General features: G+C 34.8%; 1 protein-coding gene across 1 annotated transcript in view; it reads left to right on the top strand.

The window, feature by feature from the left end:
- AFG3L2 (AFG3 like matrix AAA peptidase subunit 2) overlaps window positions 1–23,656 on the top strand; it is a 50,455-nt gene that overhangs the window by 2,400 nt on the left and 24,399 nt on the right. The window contains exons 2-10 of the mRNA XM_044667055.1: window positions 3,823–3,922; window positions 6,786–6,863; window positions 7,754–7,854; window positions 8,064–8,216; window positions 14,335–14,409; window positions 14,673–14,797; window positions 15,166–15,439; window positions 17,628–17,765; window positions 19,819–19,972. Of these exons, the coding sequence (XP_044522990.1) occupies window positions 3,823–3,922; window positions 6,786–6,863; window positions 7,754–7,854; window positions 8,064–8,216; window positions 14,335–14,409; window positions 14,673–14,797; window positions 15,166–15,439; window positions 17,628–17,765; window positions 19,819–19,972 (1,198 nt within the window). The remainder of the gene's footprint in view (window positions 1–3,822; window positions 3,923–6,785; window positions 6,864–7,753; window positions 7,855–8,063; window positions 8,217–14,334; window positions 14,410–14,672; window positions 14,798–15,165; window positions 15,440–17,627; window positions 17,766–19,818; window positions 19,973–23,656) is intronic.

Genomic DNA, 23,656 nt, shown 5'->3' with positions numbered 1-23,656 from the left:
CAAAATAGAATCTGAGAAAATTAAATTAAGATGATGGTGATTTGAAGGTTTGGAAAACAGTGAATTGGAGGGAGGGAAAGAAGGCTATTTCAATAAACTAAGCATTAGGTGACAACCTCCTGAACTGTGGCAGTGAGAATGGAAAGGAAGGGATAGATTTGGGAGATACAAAGAAAAAATAAGATTTGGTGACTGATCTAAATATGGAGAATTTAAGGCAAGAGAAGAATCAACCATAACTTTAAAGTTTTGAGCCTAGGTCACTGACTCATTGAATATCATTTAAATAGCACTATGATAAATACCTCTGACTTCTGGAAACTAATATCTAAAATATACAACATAAATGCTATAATGGGTCATACCAAAAGCCCAACAGACTTAATAACATGACTTTTCCAAGTGCACCAAGGAATATTTTGTGGGAGATTATGAATGGTTTCCACATTACCTTAAAAGATTGATTATATCATTAAATTTCCCTTTCTTCCCATCCTAAACTGTTATGGACAGAAAATTTGCATTAAGGCATCCAAACTCTTGAATCTTTTCATATTTTCAGCTTGTCCAGCATAAGTAAATTTGCCTACATTATGTAAAAGTAGTATTTTTGTTGATTTATTTTAAGCTTCATTGTATAATCTTTAGTTCTAGTATTTAGAATTTGTTAAGAAGGCTACATTCTCCACAACTATAACTTTCTCACTCTATAAATTTTTATCACAATTCCTGTCTTATCCTAATTATCTAATCTGGGGTCCAAATTTTTTAGTCTGCTGATATGGAAATCTCTCTTCTTAAATATTTGGTTGTCCTTACTGTAGTACATAATTTTTTTTGCTGATCAAAAAGTCACCAGTAAAACAATTAACATCAGTAAATGATATACTTCTCCCTAAATTAACTGTACTTTTATGTACCTCAACAACAGCTTCATGCAGAGGCTTGGTAAATTGGCCTACCTTTCAGCAAAACTACAAATGGCTAACAGTATATCTTATTTGATCATTATAGATGGTCCAGTTGTACCATGACCACAGCATATGATAATAGTAGCATCAGTTTACAAGGGACATACTCTATGATGTAGTACAAGTACAAACCTTCATTTTACAGAAGAGGAAACTGAAATTCAGAGATAATGTAATTGTCCAAAATAACCCACCTTGTACATTTTTGAGCTGGAATTTGACTCCAATTCCAGTGCTCTTTCTCTTGCTTTCTTGGGTTCAGAGGGATGACCATGAAATTAAAAGTGTCAGTGTATCCGTTCCTGATATAGAAAGAATTTTGTCTTTACATCTATAACTTAGTGAAATACTTAGTGAGCACCTCTAGTGCATTTAAAATAAATTTTAAGTTATATGCTCTTCAGTGTTTTAGATTTTGTATTACAGTAAGTACAATTAATGATACATGCCATTAACAATTTTTTAAAAAATTACCACAACTAGTTATTGTCATAGTTACAATATATCTGATAGTAAATGTAGCTAGTTATTGTTGTTGCTTGATTTTCAGTTGGGTCAGACTCTCTGTGACCCCATTTGAGGATTTTTGGGGCAAAGATACTGGAATGGCTTGCCATTTCCTTCTCCATCTCATTTTTCAGATGAAGAACTGAGGCAAAAAGGTTAAGTGACTTGCTCAAGGTCACACAGCTAGTAAGGGTCTGAGGCCAGTTTTCAACTCAAGAAGATGAGTCTTCCTGTCTAAAGGTCCAGTGCTCTATCTTTTCACAATCTCACTGTCTTTTTGTTACTGCTGTTGGATTATAACTCCACACTGAATTTATTGAACTACTTTTTAGTGAGGTTAATGTATATATTTACATTTTAGACCTCAGACAGTGAGTCAGCTTTTGGTGTGTAGAGTATGCCTTTTCAGAGTAGTTAATCAAATAGGGGAAAATTAAGCTATTAAAAACACTGGTAAACAGTGATAATAGAATACTAAATAATAGTAATACTATATTGTTTGAATTCTGAACTACTCTTTATTTATAAAAGATGATTCATATTTATTTTTCAGTCCTATGAAATCATATAGTACTTGGACACTGAAAAAAAGCTTAGTCCCTTCCTACAAAAATAATAATAGTGCAATAAAATATAATTTAACTTATGGTTTCAGAAAAAACTGGGAACACTGATAGAGACTGAACAGAACTAGAAGAATTTATATAATGATTACATAAAGAAAAACAACTTCGTAAGACTTTAGAACTTCGATCGATGCAGTAAGTGAGTCCAGAGAACTAAAGATGAAATATGATGCCCACCTCCTGCCAAAAGAGCATTTTTTATTCACTTGACAGGAGTAGTGGGCATAAAAGGTAAAAATATTTATAAAATAAAGGAACTTGTTAAGAATAATATATACTCATGCATTGCTGGCAGAATTACAACATATAGAGTCTTTTTGGAGAACTATTTGACAACATACCAAAAAAAGATACTAAAAAAATACCCTTTTGACAGTATGCTATTACATTAGTGCACCACATATTCACCTATTACTGGATATTTACATTGTTTCCCCTTTTTGGCAGCCTTTTTTTAAAGTTCATTTTATGTGTTCAAAGATTTTCATATTGGCATTATATGTAATTGTTAACAAAAAAACAAAAACAAGTAATCCAAACTGAGAACAACCAAAATGTCTAACAGTTGGTAAATGTTTAAATTATATATTAATATAATAGAAAAATACTGAATGCAATTAAAATAAATATGAAAAATACAAAGAAATCTGGAAATCTTTGTAGAATAATTAAAAATAGAAAAAAGTAGAACCAGAAGATGAGAATACATACTTATGACCATTTAAGGGGAAGAATGAATAAAAGTGAATGGACTAAGAATCCTGAATAGGACTTAGCGGGAGCGAATGAATAATTGTTAGGATGCTTTATGCATTGAAATACATAAAAAATGTCATTAGTTACTAAGTAAGTTTATTTGTATTAATGTTAAAGCTTTTAATAAATTTAAAAGCAACAACAATAACTAACATTTATATAGCTCTTTTAAGGTTTTCAAAGTGCTTTACATGTCATCTCATTTGATCCTCATAGCAATCCTGGTAGATGCTATTATTATTACGTATTTTACAGATAAGGAAACTGAGGCTGAAGGAGATGATTTGCCCAAGGTCATAGCTAGTCAGTTTCTGAGGTAGGATTTGAACCCGGTTCCATCACTATCTGCTGTACCTACCACCTGTCTCCTATACCATTTACATTTGTATAATAGTTTACAAAATGTTTTTCACTTGCATTATGCCATTTGATGCTCATAGTTTTACTTTGAGGGTAGGTATTGTCTCTATTTTATGAATAAGAAAACAGATTAGAGAAGTTAAATGAATTGCTAAAATTGTCATGTACCCAGTAGATGAAAAATCTGGAACTAGGGCCCTAGTTATTGAAGAAGCCTTCCCATTCTAAAAAGTTGTACCTTGACTGTTCTGTTAATCGTTCTCTTCTAGTCTTTACTCACTATGAGAAGAGAAATCATAGATTTTGAGCTGGAAGAAACCTCAGAGGCCAATATCTTTATGTTAGAGATGAGGACATTTTAATCCAAAGGTTTAAATGATTTGTCCCAGGTAGCACAGCCAATGAGAATTTGAGGCCAAATTGAAACTTCAGTTTTCTTGCTTCCAAGCCACTTTGTCTTATTGCATCTCATTTGATTAGCTTGACGATACTAGAAAATTATTGTCCTTTTATCTGTTTTCTTTATCTTGATTGGCAATATTAGATGAAATGTGTGTGGCGTCATTTTCACGCATTAGTGATCATTATACTTCATATTTCAGCTCTATCGATTTGCTACCACTCAGGTGACTCCCTGTAGAGGTTCTCTCTTGACAAATGTGATTGCTGTCTATAGAAGATTCTGTTCTCGACCTCCAAAAGGTAAACCCTTATGCATCATCACTACGTTATTGTCCTTGTCCTTATTTTTTTTAAACCCTTACCTTCCATCTTGGAGTCAGTACTGTGTATTGGCTCTAAGGCAAACGAGTGGTAAGGGCTAGGCAATGGGGGTCAAGTGACTTGCCCAGGGTCACACAGCTGGGAAGTGTCTGAGGCTAAATTTGAACCTAGGACCTCCCATCTCTAGGCCTGGCTCTCAATCCACTGAGCTACCCAGCTGCCCCCCTTGTCCTTATTTTTATAAGGCTATATCAGTAAGTCTTAATGAGCTACCAGAAGGACAAATAATGTATTAGGTATTTAGAAAAAGAAGAGGAAAAAAATTCAGCAAAACTAACTGACCTATCAGAAAAGTCCGATATCATATGTAACATTCCATATCTCTGGTTCCCCACCTCTGTAGAGAAACAGAAGTGTCAGCCAGTCAGTGAACATACATTTATTAAGCACTTGCTATATACCAGGTTCTGTGCTATGTGCTTGTGATTCAAAGAAAGACAAAAAACAATCCCTGCCTTCAAGGAGTTCACTTTCTAATGTGGAAGACAGAATGGAAATAACTACATATATATAAGATATAAAGAGAGTAGATAGAAGGTAATTTGAAAAGAAAAGGCATTAGCATCAGAGGTGTCTCTAACCTTTTGCAGAAGATAGAACTTGAATTGAATGTTGGAGTAAACCAGGGAAACTGAGAAGTGGAGGTGATGGGACAGAACATTCCAGAGTTGGAGAATAGCCAGTGCAAAGTCACAGAGGTAGATCAGTTCACAGTTCTATCAATTGTGTATTAGTGTCTTCATTTTTCGACATCCCCTCCAACATTTGTCATTTTGCCGTTTTCTCGTTTTAGCCACCCGGATAGGTATGAGATATTGGAGTTGTTTTGATTTGCATTTCCCTAATCAATAATGACTTAAAGCATTATTTTCATAGTTATATATAGCTTTGGTTTCTTTATCAAAAAACTTTCAGCTCATGTCTTTTCACCACTTACCAATTGAGGAATCACTCATATTCTTATATATATTTGACAAAGTTATCTATGTATTCTAGTTATGAAACCTCTGAGAAACTATCTATAAAATTTTTTCCCAACTTACTGCTTTTCTTCTAAAATTGCTACATTAGTTTTATTTGTACAAGAACTTTTCAATTTAATGTATTCAGAATTCCTATTTTACTTCTTACAATGCTTTCTGTCTCTTGTTTATTCCTAAGTTGTTCTCCTGTCCATCAATCTGATAATCTTTGTTCTTCTAATTTGCTTATGATATCTCTTTTAATGCCTAGGTCATGTATCCATTTTGAACTTATCTTGCTAAATGGTGTAAGACAGTGATGGGCAAACTATGGCCCCCTGAAATGTTCTATCCAGCCTTGTGACATTATTCCTAATCTGACGAATACAATGAGTAGGATACAATACAATGGAACTTTGAAAGAGTTGCCTTAGAAACAGACTGACAGATGAGCATTTCCTTTCCTTTGGCCCCCTCTTTAGAAAGTTTGCCCATCACTGGTGTAAGATATTGGTCAAAGTGGGGGGAGAGGAGAGATGGAGGGAGTTAATTAGTTACTTAAATGTAACAAACAAATTTTTATTAAAAGTCACAGAAATGGGAAATGGAGTGTCTTGTTAGAGGAATTGCAAGTAGACAAGCATTGCTGGATTATAGTATGTAGAGGGGGAGTATAGTAAGAAGACAAGAAGGGTAGGAAGGGTCCAAGCTACAAAAAGCTTTAATTGCCAAAAAGAAGGGTTTATATTTGATCCTAAAGTTCACTGGAAGCTCAGAAAGCCGGGAAACAGGTGACTCAGTCAAATTTTCACATTAGAAAAATCACTTTGGAAGCTGAGTGAAGGTTGGATTAGAGTGGGGAGGGATTTGAGGCATTGGCATTAGGTAGCAGACAATTACAGAAGTCCAGGTGAATGGTAATGAAGTCTTTAAGATTCTTCTCATATATCTTCTTTGGGACCAAGATTGGTTATTACAATTTCATGGCATTCAGATTTAATTGCTTGGTGGTGGTTCATTCCATTTTCATTTTTGTAGTCATAATGGAGCCTATCTTCTTAATATATAGTATTTCATCCTCTCATCTCCCTTTTATTTATGATGTTTCTTTTGGATAATGTGTACTCTTCCAGAACTATTTTCCCATTATTGATCTCATCTCACCAAGTCTCAGGGATATGTCTGAGGAAAAATTTGCCTCTTTGCATTATTATCTGTAGTTTTCCCTTATTGTTAGCCATATTTTGTGCATTTGTGTTTATTCATCTTAGGGCTTAGGTTTTATTACAGCTTCTTTTTTGCACTTTCTCTGTGAACTTCTTTGTCTCAACTGCTTTTTTTCTTCCTACGCTGTAGTTACTTTATTGTCTTTTACTGTTGTCCATTACACATAAAAAGAAATCTTATCCCTTTTTTGAACCTCAATTTTTGCCAATATTGTTAAATAAAACCCTTTTTAAAATTATTTTTAACTTTCCTCCTGAACCTCAGTTTATCCTATTTTTAGCTCAAATGTTGTCCCTGACACTTATTGGTTTGGGGACTGGTCAAGTCACTTGATGTTCCTTGCCTCAATTTTCTCATTTGTAAAATAAAAGCATCCACCTCTCAGAGTTCTTGTGAGGATCCAGTGAAATCATGTATGTAAAACATATATAATAAGTATATATATGAAAGCAAACTTTAAAGCACTATGCAAATGCTAGCTATATTATAAATTTGACATATACAGTTTTACAATTATCTTTGAGTTTGTGAAGTACCGCATGCTAGTAGATAAAACAATTCAGCTTGAGTTTTCTTTTCCCTTTTTAAAACAGGATTTGAAAAGTACTTTCCAAATGGAAAGAACAAAAAGAAAGCAAGTGAATCTAAAGAGCCTGTGGAAGAAACAAAAGGTACTTTTTTAATGATTATATTAAACTGAGATTTTTACTTATTTACTATTGTATTAGAGGTGGTGGCAAACTTAGGAAGACATAAACAATATAGCAGGCATAAGTGGGGGTGGAGAAAAGATCTATGTCATTGGAGATGATGAGAATAAAGATGTTTGAAAATCTGAATCCTATAAAATTCTGTAGTGTTTGTTAATGGACTATTTATAAAAAGTTACTAATGGCCAATTTGCAAAACTTACATGTAAAGATACTTTGGAAAAAGTAATACGTATTTTGCCTAATTAGATCTGGATACTAAATCAAGTTTTAAAAGTTTGTGTTATTTATTTAGTTTGCATCTGTATACTTAGTAGATTGTACATGTTAGGCAATTTAAAAATGACTTGCCTATGTTTCCTATCCTTTTGTTCTGTATGGAAGTAGAAATATTATAAATAATACCTGGATTAAGCTCTCATATTAACTAATTAGTCTGTGGGAGTCCCACAAGCCCTTTTTGAAACTTAATATAAAAGGGATAACCTTGTTGTAGGAAGTAAATGTGGCTGAGCATTTATGAGAGCATGTTTTCTTATTTCATCATGAAATAGATGGAAAATAGAAGATAAGTGTAAGAGAAAATAGAGAATTTGTTGGGAAGAGACATTCCTTGAGTATTTTGAAGAGACATTATATGTGGCAACCAACTTTTTGGCTCTGAGAACTGATTTTAAAACTTTTTGACCATTTAACAAAGTAACATTTTCTCAATATATTCAATAACTGTTGAACTATCATGAAGTATATTTTACAGATGAAATGTAGTATTATTAAAATATATATATATATATTGTACATGGACTCTAAAATGCTTTTGGGATTTTTTTGTTTGTTTGTTTGTTTAATAGAAGCAAAGCCAGCTAGTACACAGCGCCCTTCTGGAGGAGGAGGGGGTGGAAAACGAGGTGGCAAGAGAGATGACTCTCATTGGTTCGCCAGGTTTCAGAAGGTTTGATTTCATACTCTTTTTTTCAGTTCTAACTCCTCCCCCAGTTTTAAAAAATAATGTTATAAAAGTAACCCTGGAAAGGATTTTAAAGCATTCATAGTATTTGGAGGAAACAGTGCCTAACATGTTGTATTTCACCTTTTATTCGTTCTTGCACAGAAAGTTTCATCTTAGGGGCTTTCGTTTTCCCTTTTTTGTTTGTATTGCAGGGAGACATTCCATGGGATGACAAGGAGTTTAGAATGTACTTCGTTTGGAGTCTTCTATCTTGGGCTGTTATCATGTTTTACTTTTTCTTCAAGAATTCTGGGAGAGAAATCACTTGGAAGGATTTTGTTAATAACTATCTCTCCAAAGGAGTGGTAAGTAAGATTGAAGATGAGAATGAATATAGTGATTGAAATATGTAATAAGAAAATAAAGCAAATTCCTCCAATGAATAAAAAATGATAACTGATATAAGAACTAGTAAGATAGTTTTTCTAGTGGAAAGTAGCTTCTGTGATTGAACTACTGCTGATAATTTTATAAAGTTTTTAGTTTTTAGGAAAGCTGAGATCTGATAATCCAGAAATAAAGATAAAACAGTGATTTTTCTCTACATAAGTCTTTACTTTAACAAAGTACTTACCATAGTATTTCCTAAAGGCATAAGCCTCTTTAATTCATTTAAAATGATTCAACTTAGAAAAATTCATTTTAAACATAGCTTTGACCATTGCATTTTACAAAGATTGAATAAATTGTGTCACCAAAGAAAAATCTCTGCAGATTCATATAAAATTATAACATTTAACACCTCTGTATTTACCTTCTTCTGTACACCACCTCCTGCCATCTTCCTTTGTGGCTTTTTTAACACCCTGACTTCAATTCCTCGACTAAAATTCCTCAGCTCCCTCAACTTCAATCACCTTCTCTTCTCAACTTCTGGGTGATTGTTTATACCTTAAACCACATTAACTCATGGAAGTATATCACCTCCACAATCTCCAGAAACTCATGAATGGAAAGGAACCAATCTAATCTAACCCGACCTAACTAGGAATCTTTCTGAAACTTCTTTGATGAATGTTCATAGAAACTCTTCTTTAAGATTTTCTTTGAGAAGAAACATACCATACTTTAACTTAACCCATTCTACTTTTGACCAGCTCTAATAGTTTAGTAAGTCTTTGCATTCATCATTCAGCTGCCTTAGATAAGCAATTAGCAAATTATTGCAAGCCCTGGTGCAAACAAATGCTTTCCATATTTTTAAGCAAAAATACCATTCTCAGGCTTGGTGTCAAATTTCTCCCTTACCTACCACCTTCTTCTGTTTCTCTCACTTCTTTATACTGAGGCTACTCTTGATTCTCATCATAACCTTCTTGACCTCTCCCTTTTTTCTTAATCCATCTCTCTCACTTCATTTGGCTTTTACCCAACTTTGACCCCATAAGCTTTCATTTGAATAATAACCTTACTGATTTTTTTTCATTCCCAACCTCATTAATTCTCATTCCTTGTGAAATCCTCTTTTGGTTCTTTGAGTTTTGTCCTCAGACTGATGACACTAGAAAAAGTTAGAAAATAGAGCTGAATTCACTTGTTATTAAATTATAGTATATAACTTCTTCAGGGCTCTTAACTGCTACTTAGTAGTCTCCACATAGTAAATTACTGACTTCACACCTTATGAACTTTCTGTCTTACAGTATAGTTTATCTTTACTGTTCATTTGGAAATGCTCTTTCAAAAGTCACTAATAATCTCTTAATTGCTTAATCCATTAACCTCTTCAGTCTTTAATTTCTTTGACCCTTCAGCTTTTTTTGACTGACGACACCTAATATATACTCTTTCTCCCTTGACTTTAAAGATGTCACATTTAGCACACTCTCCTATCTCTTAAAAATCATTGATTCTCAGTCCTATTTGAGTAGACTCTTAAGGTGAGGTGAGTGTTCCCCAAATTACTAATCTCATCTCTCTTCTTTCTCTCCATCCCCTATTTACTTTTAGGGCTTCATTTCACTTCTTTCTTCAACACTTCAGGCTATCTCCTTATCCTAGAACATTCAAGTCTTTTCATCACATTGTAATTTTTTGTAATACAGTACTATTCCATTAGATTCATGTATTGTAATTTATAGAATCTGCTTTTTTTCTAGTTGTTTACCACCAAAAACAAAAGTACTGCTGCAAGTATTCTGTTTCATATAGGGCCTTTCTTTTTGTTGGTGTCCTCCTTGAGATATGGCTAGAGGTACAGTGTCTGGGGCAAAGAGTATGAACTTTTTTTTTTTTTTAATCAATTTTACTTGCATAATTCTAAATTCTTCATTGATGTATCTAGGTGTTATAATGGATAAAGCACCTACCCTGGAGTCAGGAAGATCTGAGTTCAGATATTACCTCAGACCCTATTTATGTGACCTCTGGGCATGTTACTTAATCTCTCTGCCTCAGTTGCCAATGCTCATCTCTTCTTGGATAATTAAAAAAAATATTTTAGGATCTTGCTGTAATTACTTTAATATGTTTATTTTAGTTTAATTTTTCTCTTGGCACTTTTTTCAGACTATCTATTGATGCTTCAACTTGGTTTCTGGAGGAAATTTACTAATTTTTTTATGCCCTTGGATTTTTTCATATTAAATTAAAGGTTTCCTTTAACTTCTCTATATTTTTATGTTCTTGGATAGCAGTAGTAAAAGTATCCTAACTGTAAACTGAGGTTGTTGTGCTCACTTGACTAGAATAATTCATAATTGGTTAGCAGAGTGATCAAGATGATAGGGAATCTCCTCAGCCTTTGGACGGAGCAGAATAGAAGGAAGGATTTTTTGGAGTGGGGAGGTAGGAGAGACTAACCTGAGCTTCCAAATTGGGAGGGATCTCAGTCCCATCCCTTGTTGGGACTGTGAAAAGTTCTTGACCAAAGTAAGAACTGCCTTCTGTCCCTCACTAAATGGAGTCAGTAGGTATAGCTTGACAATGAAGAGGAGAATTCCAACACCTGCAGGCTAGGTAAAGGTAAAGATTGCTTTTCCTTGTGCTGAGGCTTGATTGTTTTGAGATGAGATGCCTCGGTGATACTCTTGACAGAATAGTCTTTGGGAGATCTTGGGAGCATTGGAAGCTTGGGAACCAATGGGGACTTTGTAAGGACTGGAAATTGGATTGTGAAGTCAGATTTCCCAGAATTTGCTGTCTGAGCCTGTCCAGAAGGCCTCCAATGCCTCTGGTCCTGATGAGCTTAGGCCATCTCAGGGTGAGGTAGAAGTTGAGGTGGATAGAGAGAAATAAAGGGGCAGTGTGTCAGTTCTGTGTCTAAAGTGAAGCTCCATGTCTGCTGAATCAGGTAACTAGAGGTAGCAGCTGTTTTGAGAGTCTTTCCATTTATCTCCAGGTGGTTCTTTCTACTTTCCTATTTTGTATTCCTTTTCTTGTTTTTTCTTTTTCTTCATAGGATAAAAGGATGGCTTTGTATGTCATTTCATGATAGGTGAAAATTTTATTGCTTATCCAGCAGGGAAGATTTATTGGAAGATGATCACAATAGTCCTGATGGTAGATAACGGGGTTCTGAACTAGAATGGTGGCTACATGAGTGGAGAAGATGTCAGATATTGTGAAAATAGTAAAGACAATACTTGGCAACTGATTGGTTTTGTGGGATGTGAGGGTAGAATCAAGGATGTTTTGAGGTTGTGAGCTGGAAAGGTAGAGGTGCTTTTGGCAGAAATAGGAAAGTTTAGAAAGTGGATAGATTTTTTTGGTATGACAAGATAATGAGTTCTGTTTTGGACTGGTTGAGTGTGAGATACATATGGGACACCCAGGTTGAAATGTTCAGTAGGCAATTGATAATGCCAGCAATCAGTGAATGTGTTTAGTCCCTGATAAAGTATAATCTCCACAAAGGCAAAAGGAGTGTCTTATCTAAATATTGCATTTTCCCCACTGACTGTATAATACACAGTCATTTAATGAATATTTGTTGAATTGATTGGTTAATTAGTGTGCCACTAAAGTAGTCAAAATATTCCTGAGTGTTATTTAAGATAAGACTTCTCTTCTTAAGAATATATTTTCTAAAACCTTCTGATGCCTGGAATTTTGCCACTAGAGAGTCATTACTTTGGGCTAGGCATTTGCACTTTTCCTTGTTGAAATACAGATATTCTGAGGAGAAAAAATCATCATCGGTCAGTGACACCTGTTATAGGGAAATCAAGTAAAGCAGGAAGTACCAAGGCAGAGGCAGCGAGAGAATTCCAGAACTCTGGAGTAAGTGACTCTGAGGGGACAGTTGGGTTTCTGGACTTGCTCTCTGGAGGAAGACCCTGTCTGTGGACTTATCCATCAAGCTTTTCACCTGCTAGGAAGTGGTTGAGTTTGGTTTAAACTCCACAGGTGGACTGTTTAGTAAAACCCTTACCCCCATTCCTTTTGGATTTATACCTGCTACTGCTGTGATTCACCTGGACTCCTGCCAACCCCAGAGGACAACTGGTTGTGAGATATCTCCCTTGCTGACCCAGTGGACCTGTGTGCCTTCCAGCTTTCCCTTACTCTGAATACTAGCAAAGGGGGCAGGATTCTGGTTAGGCTATAGTATAGGTAGCTGGGATCTGGAGGTAGAGATAAGTGTAGTAACAATCTGAAATTTTTTAAATGTCTGTATGAAGTACTTTCCAAATTTATACAGCATTAAAGACATTATGAATAACAGCAAAAGGCAGTCAAGTTAGATAATGAAAATAATAGATGACAAATGGGTAACCTGATAGCATAAAAATTAAAGAAAGGCCTCCAAGACATCAGATGAATTGTCCATCTTAAGATTTAGAGGAAAATGTGGACAAGAATCACAGAGAGTGAAAAATGCAAGGTAGAAGACTATAGCAAGAATGCATAACTATGAAATTATAGATGCATCTAAGTAAGTTTACAATATTTGACAAAATCATTCTCAATGAGGTGTGAAATAATAAATAAATATAGTAAGGTATAAGGTTTTAGGTTAAGGTTTTCTAGATATTTCAGTTGATTTGAATTTTAAATTAATAAGGTGGAAGTAATTTAATATATGCATTAACGTATGTAAAGGATAACCATTAATTTTGAAGTACAAAGTTTAGGAAAGAGGAGTAGAAATAGGGACCCCCTTGGATGACTGAAATAGTAATTAATTTTGTTAAAGAAAATATTATAAAACCCTTAGACAAGCTTTTTCATCCTTTATTTATAGTTGCTTCCACCACTTGGGCTGTGATGGTAGATGCTTCAGAAGTGTTCTGTTGTGGTTCCCTTCTTAACCCAGCTGTTTTTTTGGAGTCTGTTCATTACTACTAAAATCTTTAGTGGTGTGCTGATAGCAATTCCTTTTTCTGAAGACGTGGCTAGTGAATGGCCTTACTCCTGGGGGTTCTTTTAGAGGCAGCTTGTTGACACAATGGATAGAGTGCTGGGCCTAAAGACAGGAAGCCCTGAATTCACACACTTATTAGCTTTGTAACCCTGAGCAAGTTATCTTTGTCTGCCTCAGTTTCCTCAGCTATAGATGATAATAGTATCTACCTCCTATGGTTGTTAGTGTCAAATGTTACAATATTGTAAAGCACTTATTAGCTTAATATCTGACACATATTAGGTGCTTAGTACTTAATAAATGTGAGGCAGCTAGCTGGCTCAATGGATAGAATCAGGCCCAGAGATAAGAGGTCTTGGGTTCAAATCTGGCCTCAGACACTTCCTAGCTGTGTGACTTTGGGCAAGTCACTTAACCCCCATTACCTAGCCCTTAATACTCTTCTGGCTTGGAACTGATACTTAGTACTGATTCAGACAGAGAAGGTAAGATTTGAGGGCTAAAAACGTTAATAAATGCTTATTCCTTTCTTCTCTTTTCTTCCACCCCTCCATTTAGACCCCCTTTGTAATAATACTAATCACAAAAGCTGATATTTATAGAATGCTTTTAAAAGGTGCTTCCATTTGAGCCTCTCAACAACCATATGATGAGGTATAGGTTCTAGACATCTTTCTCCCATTTTAGAGGTGGGGAAACTGAGGGTAATAGAGGTTATAATTTACTTTCCTGTATTCACACAGTTAGTGCCAAAAGTGGAATTTGAATCCATGCATTCCTTATTCAAGGCCTAGCATCCTACCTACCCTGCTTCTCCTATTAGGGAAGTTATATTTCTAGAAATGTTCTGTGGGGCTCTATCCCTGTCAGACTCCCACTTTCTAAACATGATCTAGATTCATTGACAATAACAATAACTTGCTGCAGAAATAAGAACATCCCAAGCCAATCATGCTCTCGAGGTAATTATTGGTGATGTTAAAAGCAAAGGGAGAAGTTTGAAATAATTTGTAGCTCAAAAGAAGCTTCAAATAAGACTTAGATTATATTTTCTAAATTAATATTTGAATGTTTATAACATTGCTATTTAATTTTAATTTAATTTTATTTTTTTATAGGTGGACAGACTAGAAGTTGTGAACAAGCGTTTTGTTCGAGTGACTTTTACACCAGGAAAAAATCCTATTGATGGGGTAAATTAGTTTTTTAATTGATACAGTGAATTAACCACTTAGTAATAGTTGTTTTTACTTTCATAATGAAAAGAGCTGTGATTTTGCCTGTTAGTGATCTTTCACTGATGCTATTAATTCTTATTTTATTTGAAAAAGCCTTCTGTTTCTATATATGAAATATTAATAAACTACTGAACCCTTACTTTTTTATACAAAGTGAACTAAACTTTTTTCTTAAATCTCCTGACAAAGTCATGATCTTTTGTTTTCCTTTTTTATAGCAATACGTCTGGTTTAATATTGGTAGTGTGGATACCTTTGAGCGGAATCTGGAAACTTTGCAGCAAGAGTTAGGCATAGAGGGGGAGAATCGGTTACCTGTAGTCTATATTGCCGAAAGTGATGGGTAAGGAGCAGTAGTAGAACTTTAAACTGCTAATATCTCTATTTCACTAGATGGCAGTATCTACAACATTAATTCTCAAAAATCACCCAATTTTTCCTTGACAGTATGTTAAACATATATTTTAAATGTATTTATGTACTTAGTTTTCCCTTACCTTTTAATATAAAGATGAGCATTCTTTACAATATATATAATATATAATATGTAATATAATTACTTTATCATAAATATTAGCATCTTTATTCCCCATATGAAATATGTACAGTTAGATTCTAACTAAAGTTCTATAAATTAAGGAGAGCCTTACCAAGCATTAAAAAAAATGCAACATGAAAGAAATTAATGATGTTTCTTTTATTTACCTTTAGCTCATTTCTACTGAGCATGTTTCCCACAGTCCTCATAATTGGATTTTTACTATATACATTAAGAAGAGGGCCTGCTGGTATGGGTCGGACAGGCCGAGGAATGGGAGGTCTCTTCAGTGTAGGAGAAACCACTGCCAAGGTCTTAAAGGATGAAATGGATGTAAAGTTCAAAGATGTGGCTGGCTGTGAGGAGGCCAAATTAGAGATCATGGAATTTGTGAATTTCTTGAAAAACCCAAAGCAGTACCAAGACCTAGGAGCAAAAATTCCAAAGGTAAAGTTAACTTTTAGAAGTTGATTTCTGATGTGATGACATTAAAATCATTGTGAATGTTTCTTTTCAGTATGTGGAATGTATTAGTTGCATAGATAGAATCATTTTGATTACTTGTTAGAGGGTATATTGAGAAAATAGCTGTAATTGTTTTTCCCTTCTTTCCATAAAAATGTACTGCTTGAATGCTCAATGAAATCTCTTTTAAAACTTTAGAATAGATTAAACTACATTTTGTGTAGTACATATTCCTGAAAAACTGTATAAAGCTAGTTATTTCATACATTAGGAGAGTTTACTATTGAAAGAGATCCTATTAGTAATAATTCACATTTTTATAGGTTATTTAGATTTCTTCCATGCTTTCCTTACATCTTACAACCTAGGTCTCAAGAAGCTTATCATCTACTGGGGGGAAATATGTAAAGATAAGTAAATTTTTTAAATATAGAAAATAATTTGGAGAAGAGGTGAGGAAAATACTAACAACTGAGAGAATAAGGAAATGTCATGAAAAAAGGACTAGAGGATTTAGGATAGTTGCCGTTTTGAACCAGAATCCTTTACCTCTGTAAGAATAGCAGGCTCTCAGCCTTGAGTTGGGGGATGGGTGCAGGAGAAATGGGCAGTTGAGATTCTCTCCTAAAATGGTACCAGGGCCTGCTAAACCTACTTGAGGAAGAAATCCAGTGGCTTCCCTATGAAAAATGGGTTTGGCACACTTCTAACACACTGGATTAGTTGAAGGAAATGTATCCCCACAGGAAGAGATGTAACTTGGATATGTGTGTAGTTCACAGCCAAGGATAATCAGATAAACCTCTCCTTACTGTCCTCTGACTCAACTGTCACCACAGTTGGAATGGTGGAACTTTTCTGGTAAGACAGCTAGTTAAGTTTTCTTTGAATCTTTAGTTAGAATGACTCAAACACTATCTGACTAGATGTGATATTTCTTTTAATAACTAAACTGATTATGCGAAAGGTAGAGAATGAAGGAGAGAGGGATAAGGTGATTTCTTTTGGTAATCAGTTAAGGCTAATGGAGATATTAATCCTGTCAGAGCTAAATGCCCCAAACTGAAACTTCTTTCTTCTTCCACTAAAGCTCTTATTCCTAACTAATAAAAGTAAATAAGCAGTCTCTTGAGGGATTATTGAAGGTGTTGATTGATGGTCTTCAGAGATAGAGAATCTATCTACATAAGATATATAGTCTATTACATAGGCTGTATAAACAGTCTATAAAATCTCTCAGCTACAGTTCTTATCAAGGTTAGTCAAGGCAGGATCTCAAATATAACTGCAGGGTTGGAAGCACAAGGAACAGCAGGTTTGAGGTATGGTAGGCCTAGGAATGTCAGGTTTGCACCTCCCTCCTTCCTCTAGCTCCCCAAAATCCAAAGTGAGTCCTCTTCTTGGAGTTCCCCCTTTTTATACTCTGCCTCCAACAGTCTTCAACTGCCCCTGCCTTCTTGGGGTTCCAGTGAATGTACCCCATTATAATTCTACCCTACACCTCAGATATCTAGACCAGTGGTTCCCAAACTTTTTTGGCCTACCTCCCCCTTTCCAGAAAAAATATTACTTAGTGCCCCATGTCACATACTATCACCACCCCCTTACAGTTATTCACCACCCCCAATTGCATCTGTGGCCATCACTGCCTCCTCCTCCCTCCCCTCCCCCCCATTGCTGCAGCACCCACCAGGAGGTGGTGGCGCCCACTTTGGGAATCACTGATCTAGACTTAAAAAAATTTTTAATTGCCTGAGTTTAGCATTTATTCTGTTAGATTGTAAACTTCTTGAAAGCAAATCCTATCTTATCTTTCTTTACATTCCAGGGCCTTGTACCTACTTAAACAATCCTTGTTGAATCAAAATCAATTTGTGTAGACCTAGACTTACTTGTACTTTAAATAACTGCCCCAAAGACCTAGGAAGAAATTTTTCTTTGAAACTAAATTCTCATGATACCACAAGTTCAGATATTTTGAAGTTATATATTCTTCTAATAACTATTTGTTCTTTTATTGCCCTTGCTAATAATTGCATTCTGATTTTATAGCATAACTCATATGTTTGAGAAAAATATAGTTCAGATAACTTGTTTTAAATTTATAAATTATATATTGTAATTTTTTCATGAAAACTGAATAATTTGATTCCTTTTTTTGTTTTTGAAGGGTGCCATTCTAACTGGTCCTCCAGGTACTGGGAAAACACTTCTAGCTAAAGCAACAGCTGGAGAAGCCAATGTCCCTTTCATTACAGTAAATGGCTCTGAGTTTTTGGAGATGTTTGTTGGTGTGGGCCCAGCTAGAGTAAGTTTTTGTCCTCTGTATGAGGACTTTATGAAATAGCAATATGGATTTTAATTTTGAAGAATCTATCCCCTATAGATAGGGAATATAGGTTTCAGGATTGTTTTTCTTAACAGGAGGCTCAGAGTGAATCACATTAGCAAGCTAGCATATGGTTTTTTCCCCCCTTAGATTTAGAGTTTTATATAACCAAAATAACATTTAGCTATCTTTTTTAAGAAGTAATTTTAGTTTATTGATTGGCTGATCATAACCACAAATAGGCATCCCTGGTTTTGTTCTTATGTGTTTAATTAATCTTTAAAATATTTTGACTAAGAATTCTTGAAATGCAAGTAAATAGTATTATTTTCACACTTTACTGTTTAGCTTTTACTAAACAGTAAGACTAGTACTTGCAAAAGATCTAATAAATTGAAATTGAAGAGTAAATGCTTAGATTTTTAAAAGTGTAACTCTTCCTGAAAATATTTGCATCCTTTAGTTAAAAGGGAAGGGAAAGATTTTAAACTAAATGAATATTTAATGGGGATATTTCAGGATAACTAAACAGATGGAGATAGCATCTTTTTCAGAACAAGTTTCCAGGTGCCTCTGAAATAGTAACAGTGCATATAGATCTTTTGTACATGAAATTGGTTCTGATTAGAAATGCCTGAAGTCCACAAGTATCTTAGTTTTTTCATTTACCAGTTTAGGAGTTTATGAGGAAAATAACTTAAATACATCAAGAATCCACAATTTAATCAGTGTAGAGACTTTCTTCAGCCATGCAGATGGAAATTTCTGTATGCCTTTGTTAGCTGATCTTTATAGGTTGCTGTGGCAGACAGCTATCATCACCTTGTAGCCAGTCTTCTGGAAATGGATCTTTCCTGCTTTATCTTTGTTGGTTCTTAGATGGCAGACATACAGTCTATCATCCAGTTTCTGCTGTAAGCCTGCCTAATTTGGTAGGACCTATCAGAGCTTGTGCTTTGCTAATTATTGAGTTTAATTATTTCTCTGTCATGATGTGGCATTGAAGTATGACTTTTATGGAGGTTAGAAAGAAAAAGAAAACAAGGAAAAGCTAGATTTGTCTTTCCTTAAGTTACTTTTTTTTCCCTTTTGATAAAAATGGTTAATTTGAAGTTATGAAATTATAAAATAATCTGAAAGTCTAAACCAGTGATGGGCAAACTTTTTAAAGAGGGGGCCAAAGGAAAGGAAATGCTCATCTGTCAGTCTGTTTCTAAGGCAACTCTTTCGAAGTTTCATTGTATTGTATTCTACTCATTGTATTCATCAGATTAGGAATAATATCACTCCCAGATAGAACATTTCAGGGCGTCACATCTGGCCCACTAACAGTAGTTTGCCCATCACTAGTCTAAGCCCTTCCTTAATCCATGAAAGTAATATAACATGGAAAAAGTGTTTTTAAGATTTCTGAATACTTGATCATAAAGACTGTATCTACCAACAATAATATTAAGCTGCTGAACTTTTAGTATTTTTGAAACAATTTTTGGAAAGTATATTGTAAATCAGTTCTTTTTCCCTTTGTTTTTACAATAGTCCTATCAAAAAGGTTGACCATTCATCATTTTTACATGGCCAAATATGATGCAAATTAGTAGAAAGTGAAATTTAGGTCATTTTTGATAACTATTATAACAGTTAAAAGTGTGATCACTACAGAATAATCTGAATTTTCAAAATGAATGCATTCTCTTAAAGTTGAAACTTGAAAAATTTACCTTTTGTAGGGTAAAGATATTATATTTTCAGCTTGCAGTTACTGTAAATGATAATTATTCTATCATAATGCACACATAGTAATAATCAAAGAACAATTTTGTTCATTCACAAGCTTGAGATCTTAAAACAATTTAATTACCATTTAATATTTATTGGTCCCCTAGAAAAGATGGCTTACTCAAATATATACCAATATATAACTTTGGAATATTAAAATTTTGTGAAGTATAAAGATCATAACTGTAGATGCTTTTTAAACATACTGTACCACTGACTAAGCTTAATTCCAGTATTGTGTTTTCTTGTTAAGGTCCGAGACTTATTTTCTGTTGCTCGTAAAAATGCCCCTTGCATTCTCTTCATTGATGAAATAGATGCAGTGGGTAGGAAGAGAGGACGAGGCAATTTTGGAGGCCAAAGTGAACAGGAGAACACACTCAATCAACTCCTTGTAGAAATGGATGGTAAATAGTCACATTTAATTTTAGTTTAAACTGTTCGTGTTCTAATATGGAAATGTGTTTTGCTTGATTGCACATATATATATCAAATAGTTTGCCTTCTCAGTGAGGCAGGAAGGGAGGCAGAGAGGGAGAGATTTTACTATTCAGAATTTTTTTTAAGTTTAAAATTATTTTACATGTAACTGGAAAAAATATATTAAAAAACTTTTAAGTTCTCTTGTGTATTTAAAATGAGAGTATCCATGAAGATAGATTAATACTCTGCAAAAATACTGCATTTTACTAAAACTTAACCAGTTAACCCTTATTGTTGTAATTTATAATTTATATTGTTACAAAAACAATATAAAAATCAAATCTTCCTTGCTAGTTTACCATAATTTATTGATTCAGCTAATAAATAATGATCTCTGCAAAAACAGTATGCTAGTCATTGGCTAAGCTATTATGTATGTTATAGGCAAGAACTGTGTCCTGTCTACATACATTAATATATATACACTATGTATTGGCTTTAAGGCAGAAGAGTGGTAAGGGCTAGGCTGTGGGGGTTAAGTGACTTGCCCAGAGTCACACAGATAGGAATGAAGCTTTTATTCTAATAGAATGTAATCTCTTTAATTATATAATAAAGTGTTTTGTGCTTGATACTGGAAGAAAAACCATTTACTGGAATAGCAAATGAAAGCCTCATCTTAATCTTGGAATTCTTTATCATTCTGAAATCTTCAGAGCCCACAGTGAAATCCAGGGTTAACCAAAGTTTGAATTTGATTCAACAAATATTGTTATTGATTAAATAGTGATCTTTTTCTGTTACCTTACAATAGCTTACTGGAAGTTTTTACTTTTTTCTTTTACTTTCTCAGTCAATTCAGGTTATCTTCCATTTCTCTTCTTTTGTAATAAATTTGAACATTCTCAGTTGAATATGCAATAAATGGGAATTATGGCCTTTGTAGTCTTTCTTAGTGCATAAATTGCCATATAAAATTTCAGATATTTATAATTACGAAACAGCTCGGATTCACAGGCTCTAATTTGTAGACACCTTAATGTAACATTTTGAGTCTTTGTCCTGACTTGTGGAGTTGGGAGGTGGGGGGACCATTTCTTATCTGTGTTTAGTTTTTCAAATCATCTATATTTTTACTTTGATATTTATTTCATTTTTCATCCTTTATCTGCTTTCTATCCTCAAGAAACTAATTCTAAATGTTTTAAATTACAGCTGTAACAATTTTACCATAATCAATAAAATATGAGGAAGTTAGATAGCACTGTGCATAGAGTGGAGCCAAGGAAATCTGAATTCAAATTCTGTCTTAGATAATTACTAGCTTCATGTGACCCTGAGCACAGTATTCTTCAGCTTCCTCATTTGTAAAATGGGGATGATAATAGCATTTATTTCTTAGGTTTATCTCATATGAGATAACAAGTACTTTGCAATCTTAAAACAATATAAATGCTAAGTATAAGATGAATGGCAGTTTCTGTTTCCTTATATATAAAATGAGAATAATAATACCCATAGTATCTCTCTTACAAAATTGTTATAAGAATGTTCATTAAAGAGAAATTTGCAAGCACAAAACACTTATTACATAACTAAAGAGATTACATTCTGTTAGAATATAAGGCATTCTTTAAATGTCACCTATTATCATTTATTCTCTTTATCTTTTCTGATGAGATACATGTGGAAATAGTCCTGTAACGAGTTGCTATCTTACTGTTATTATACATTTAATTCTTTGGATTGTTGTATAAGTAGATAAAGTAATTTCTTTTTGTAGTGAAATACGAGTATTAGGATGTGAATTTATTCTATGTAAGCTCACTGGAAGCATCTTTGCAGAAAAAATGGCAGAGAAGATACATGCCTCATCTTGTCTCTACACGATTGTGGTCTCTGCTAGCCACCTGTATTTTGAAAGCTTTTCATCTCATATAGCTTGGAGATTATAAGTCTTTGATAAAATGTTATATTTTAAAAATTTTTGAAGTTTTTATTGGATCATTATTATATCTGGACATCTATGAGTAACAGGTCTGTGATAATACTGTGATTCTAGCACAGTTTATTGGTTTAGGACTCAAGGATATCTTGAAGTCTATTGTATGGTGCATAGTGAATTTGTTATCTCTTAGTTCATGAAAGATAATGAGTTTCTAATATATAATTCTAGCTATGAGGTCATATCTTTCTAGGTATTTGGTAGGTATTTAAATTTTATGTCTTCAGACTTGTGATGAAGAGTTTTTACCTTTACATTATTCCCATTGACTTCTAAGCCTGGGCTTCTTAATTCTTTTGACTTTGTTTTATTAGTTCTTGCTGTCTTACAAGATCATTGGCTTCTACTTGCCTTATTCTGATTTTTAGAGACTGGTTTTCTGCTATAATCTTTTGATTTTCCTTTTCAATTTTATCTATCCTGTTTTTCATGGTTTCCTGCTGTTTAATTTGGATCTCCAATTTGCTTATCATTTCATTTGATTTTTGGGCATCTTTCTCCAATTGGGAGTTTCTGTCTTTTAAACTGTTAATTTCCCACTTTTCTTGCCAAATCTCTTCCATCTTTCTCGTGATCTCAGATTTGAACTCTTCAAGAGCTTGTGACCAATTTTCATTTTTTCAGGAAGGTTTGGATGTGATTACTTGTTTGTCTTCCTCTGCTGTCTGCTCTGTTGTCTGTGTAAAAGTTATCGAGTGTTAATGCTTTCTTCTTGTTCTTTCTCTTAGTTCTTGGGCATTGCTTGCCATTATTATGCTGGTTTTCTTTCTCAGTCAGAAGTCTGGGTGAGGTGGGCAGGCTCTCTGTGAATAGCGCTGTGGAGCAGTTTTTTTTCCTGAGTCACAGCACAGTGCTGCCCCTCTCACCTATATACTTGTGCCCAAGGTCTGCGCTCTTTAGGCTCCTGGGGTCTCAAGTCTAGCTATTCTCAGGGTCAAGCTTCTTGATGGTCCCATTCAGCTGCCAGGACCCCAGCTATTGCCCCACACTTGCTCCTCTGCCCAAGGCTTCTTTATGAGTCTCTGTGTGCACTGCTTCCACTGTCTTTCACCCCACAGCTCTAGGTTTGTGCTCAAGGTCCCCACTCAGAGTCCGCGTTCTTTAGCCTCTTGAGGTCTTACGTCTTGCTGCTCTCAGGAGCAAGCCCTTGGTGTTCCCAGTTAGCTGCCAACAATTTAGTGAATGCCCCATGCTTGCTCTGACTCTTGTGAGCTGGTACTGGCACTGGCACTGTAGGTGGGGTTGGGGAGGGTTGATCAACTTGCGTTTTTTGGAGCTATTTCACCCCCTTATAGCGTGGAAATGCCCAAATCCCACATACCTTCGATGCTGCACTCTATCGTGGTATCCCTTCGTTCATCTGGATTTCGTTTTTGTATCCTTTTGAGGTATCTTGTGTGGGTCGGTTAGGAGAGATAAGCGCCCTGCTGCTACTCTGCAGCCATCTTAACCCAGAAGTCCCCTCCTGGGCTTCTTAAAAACAGCCCTCGGAGAGGCAGCTGGGTAGCTCATTGGATTGAGAGTGAGGCCTAGAGACGGGAGGTCCTAGGTTCAAATCTGGCCTCAGACACTTCCCAGCTGTGTGACCCTGGGCAAGTCACTTGACCCCCATTGCCTACCCTTACCACTCTTCCACCAAGGAACTAATACACAGAAGTTAAGG

The sequence above is a fragment of the Gracilinanus agilis genome, chromosome 1, assembly GCF_016433145.1.
Source record: "Gracilinanus agilis isolate LMUSP501 chromosome 1, AgileGrace, whole genome shotgun sequence".
NCBI classification, from domain to species: Eukaryota; Metazoa; Chordata; class Mammalia; order Didelphimorphia; family Didelphidae; genus Gracilinanus; species Gracilinanus agilis.
The sequence above is the reverse complement of the archived record's forward strand: the minus strand, read 5'-3'. Positions and strand labels throughout refer to the sequence as shown.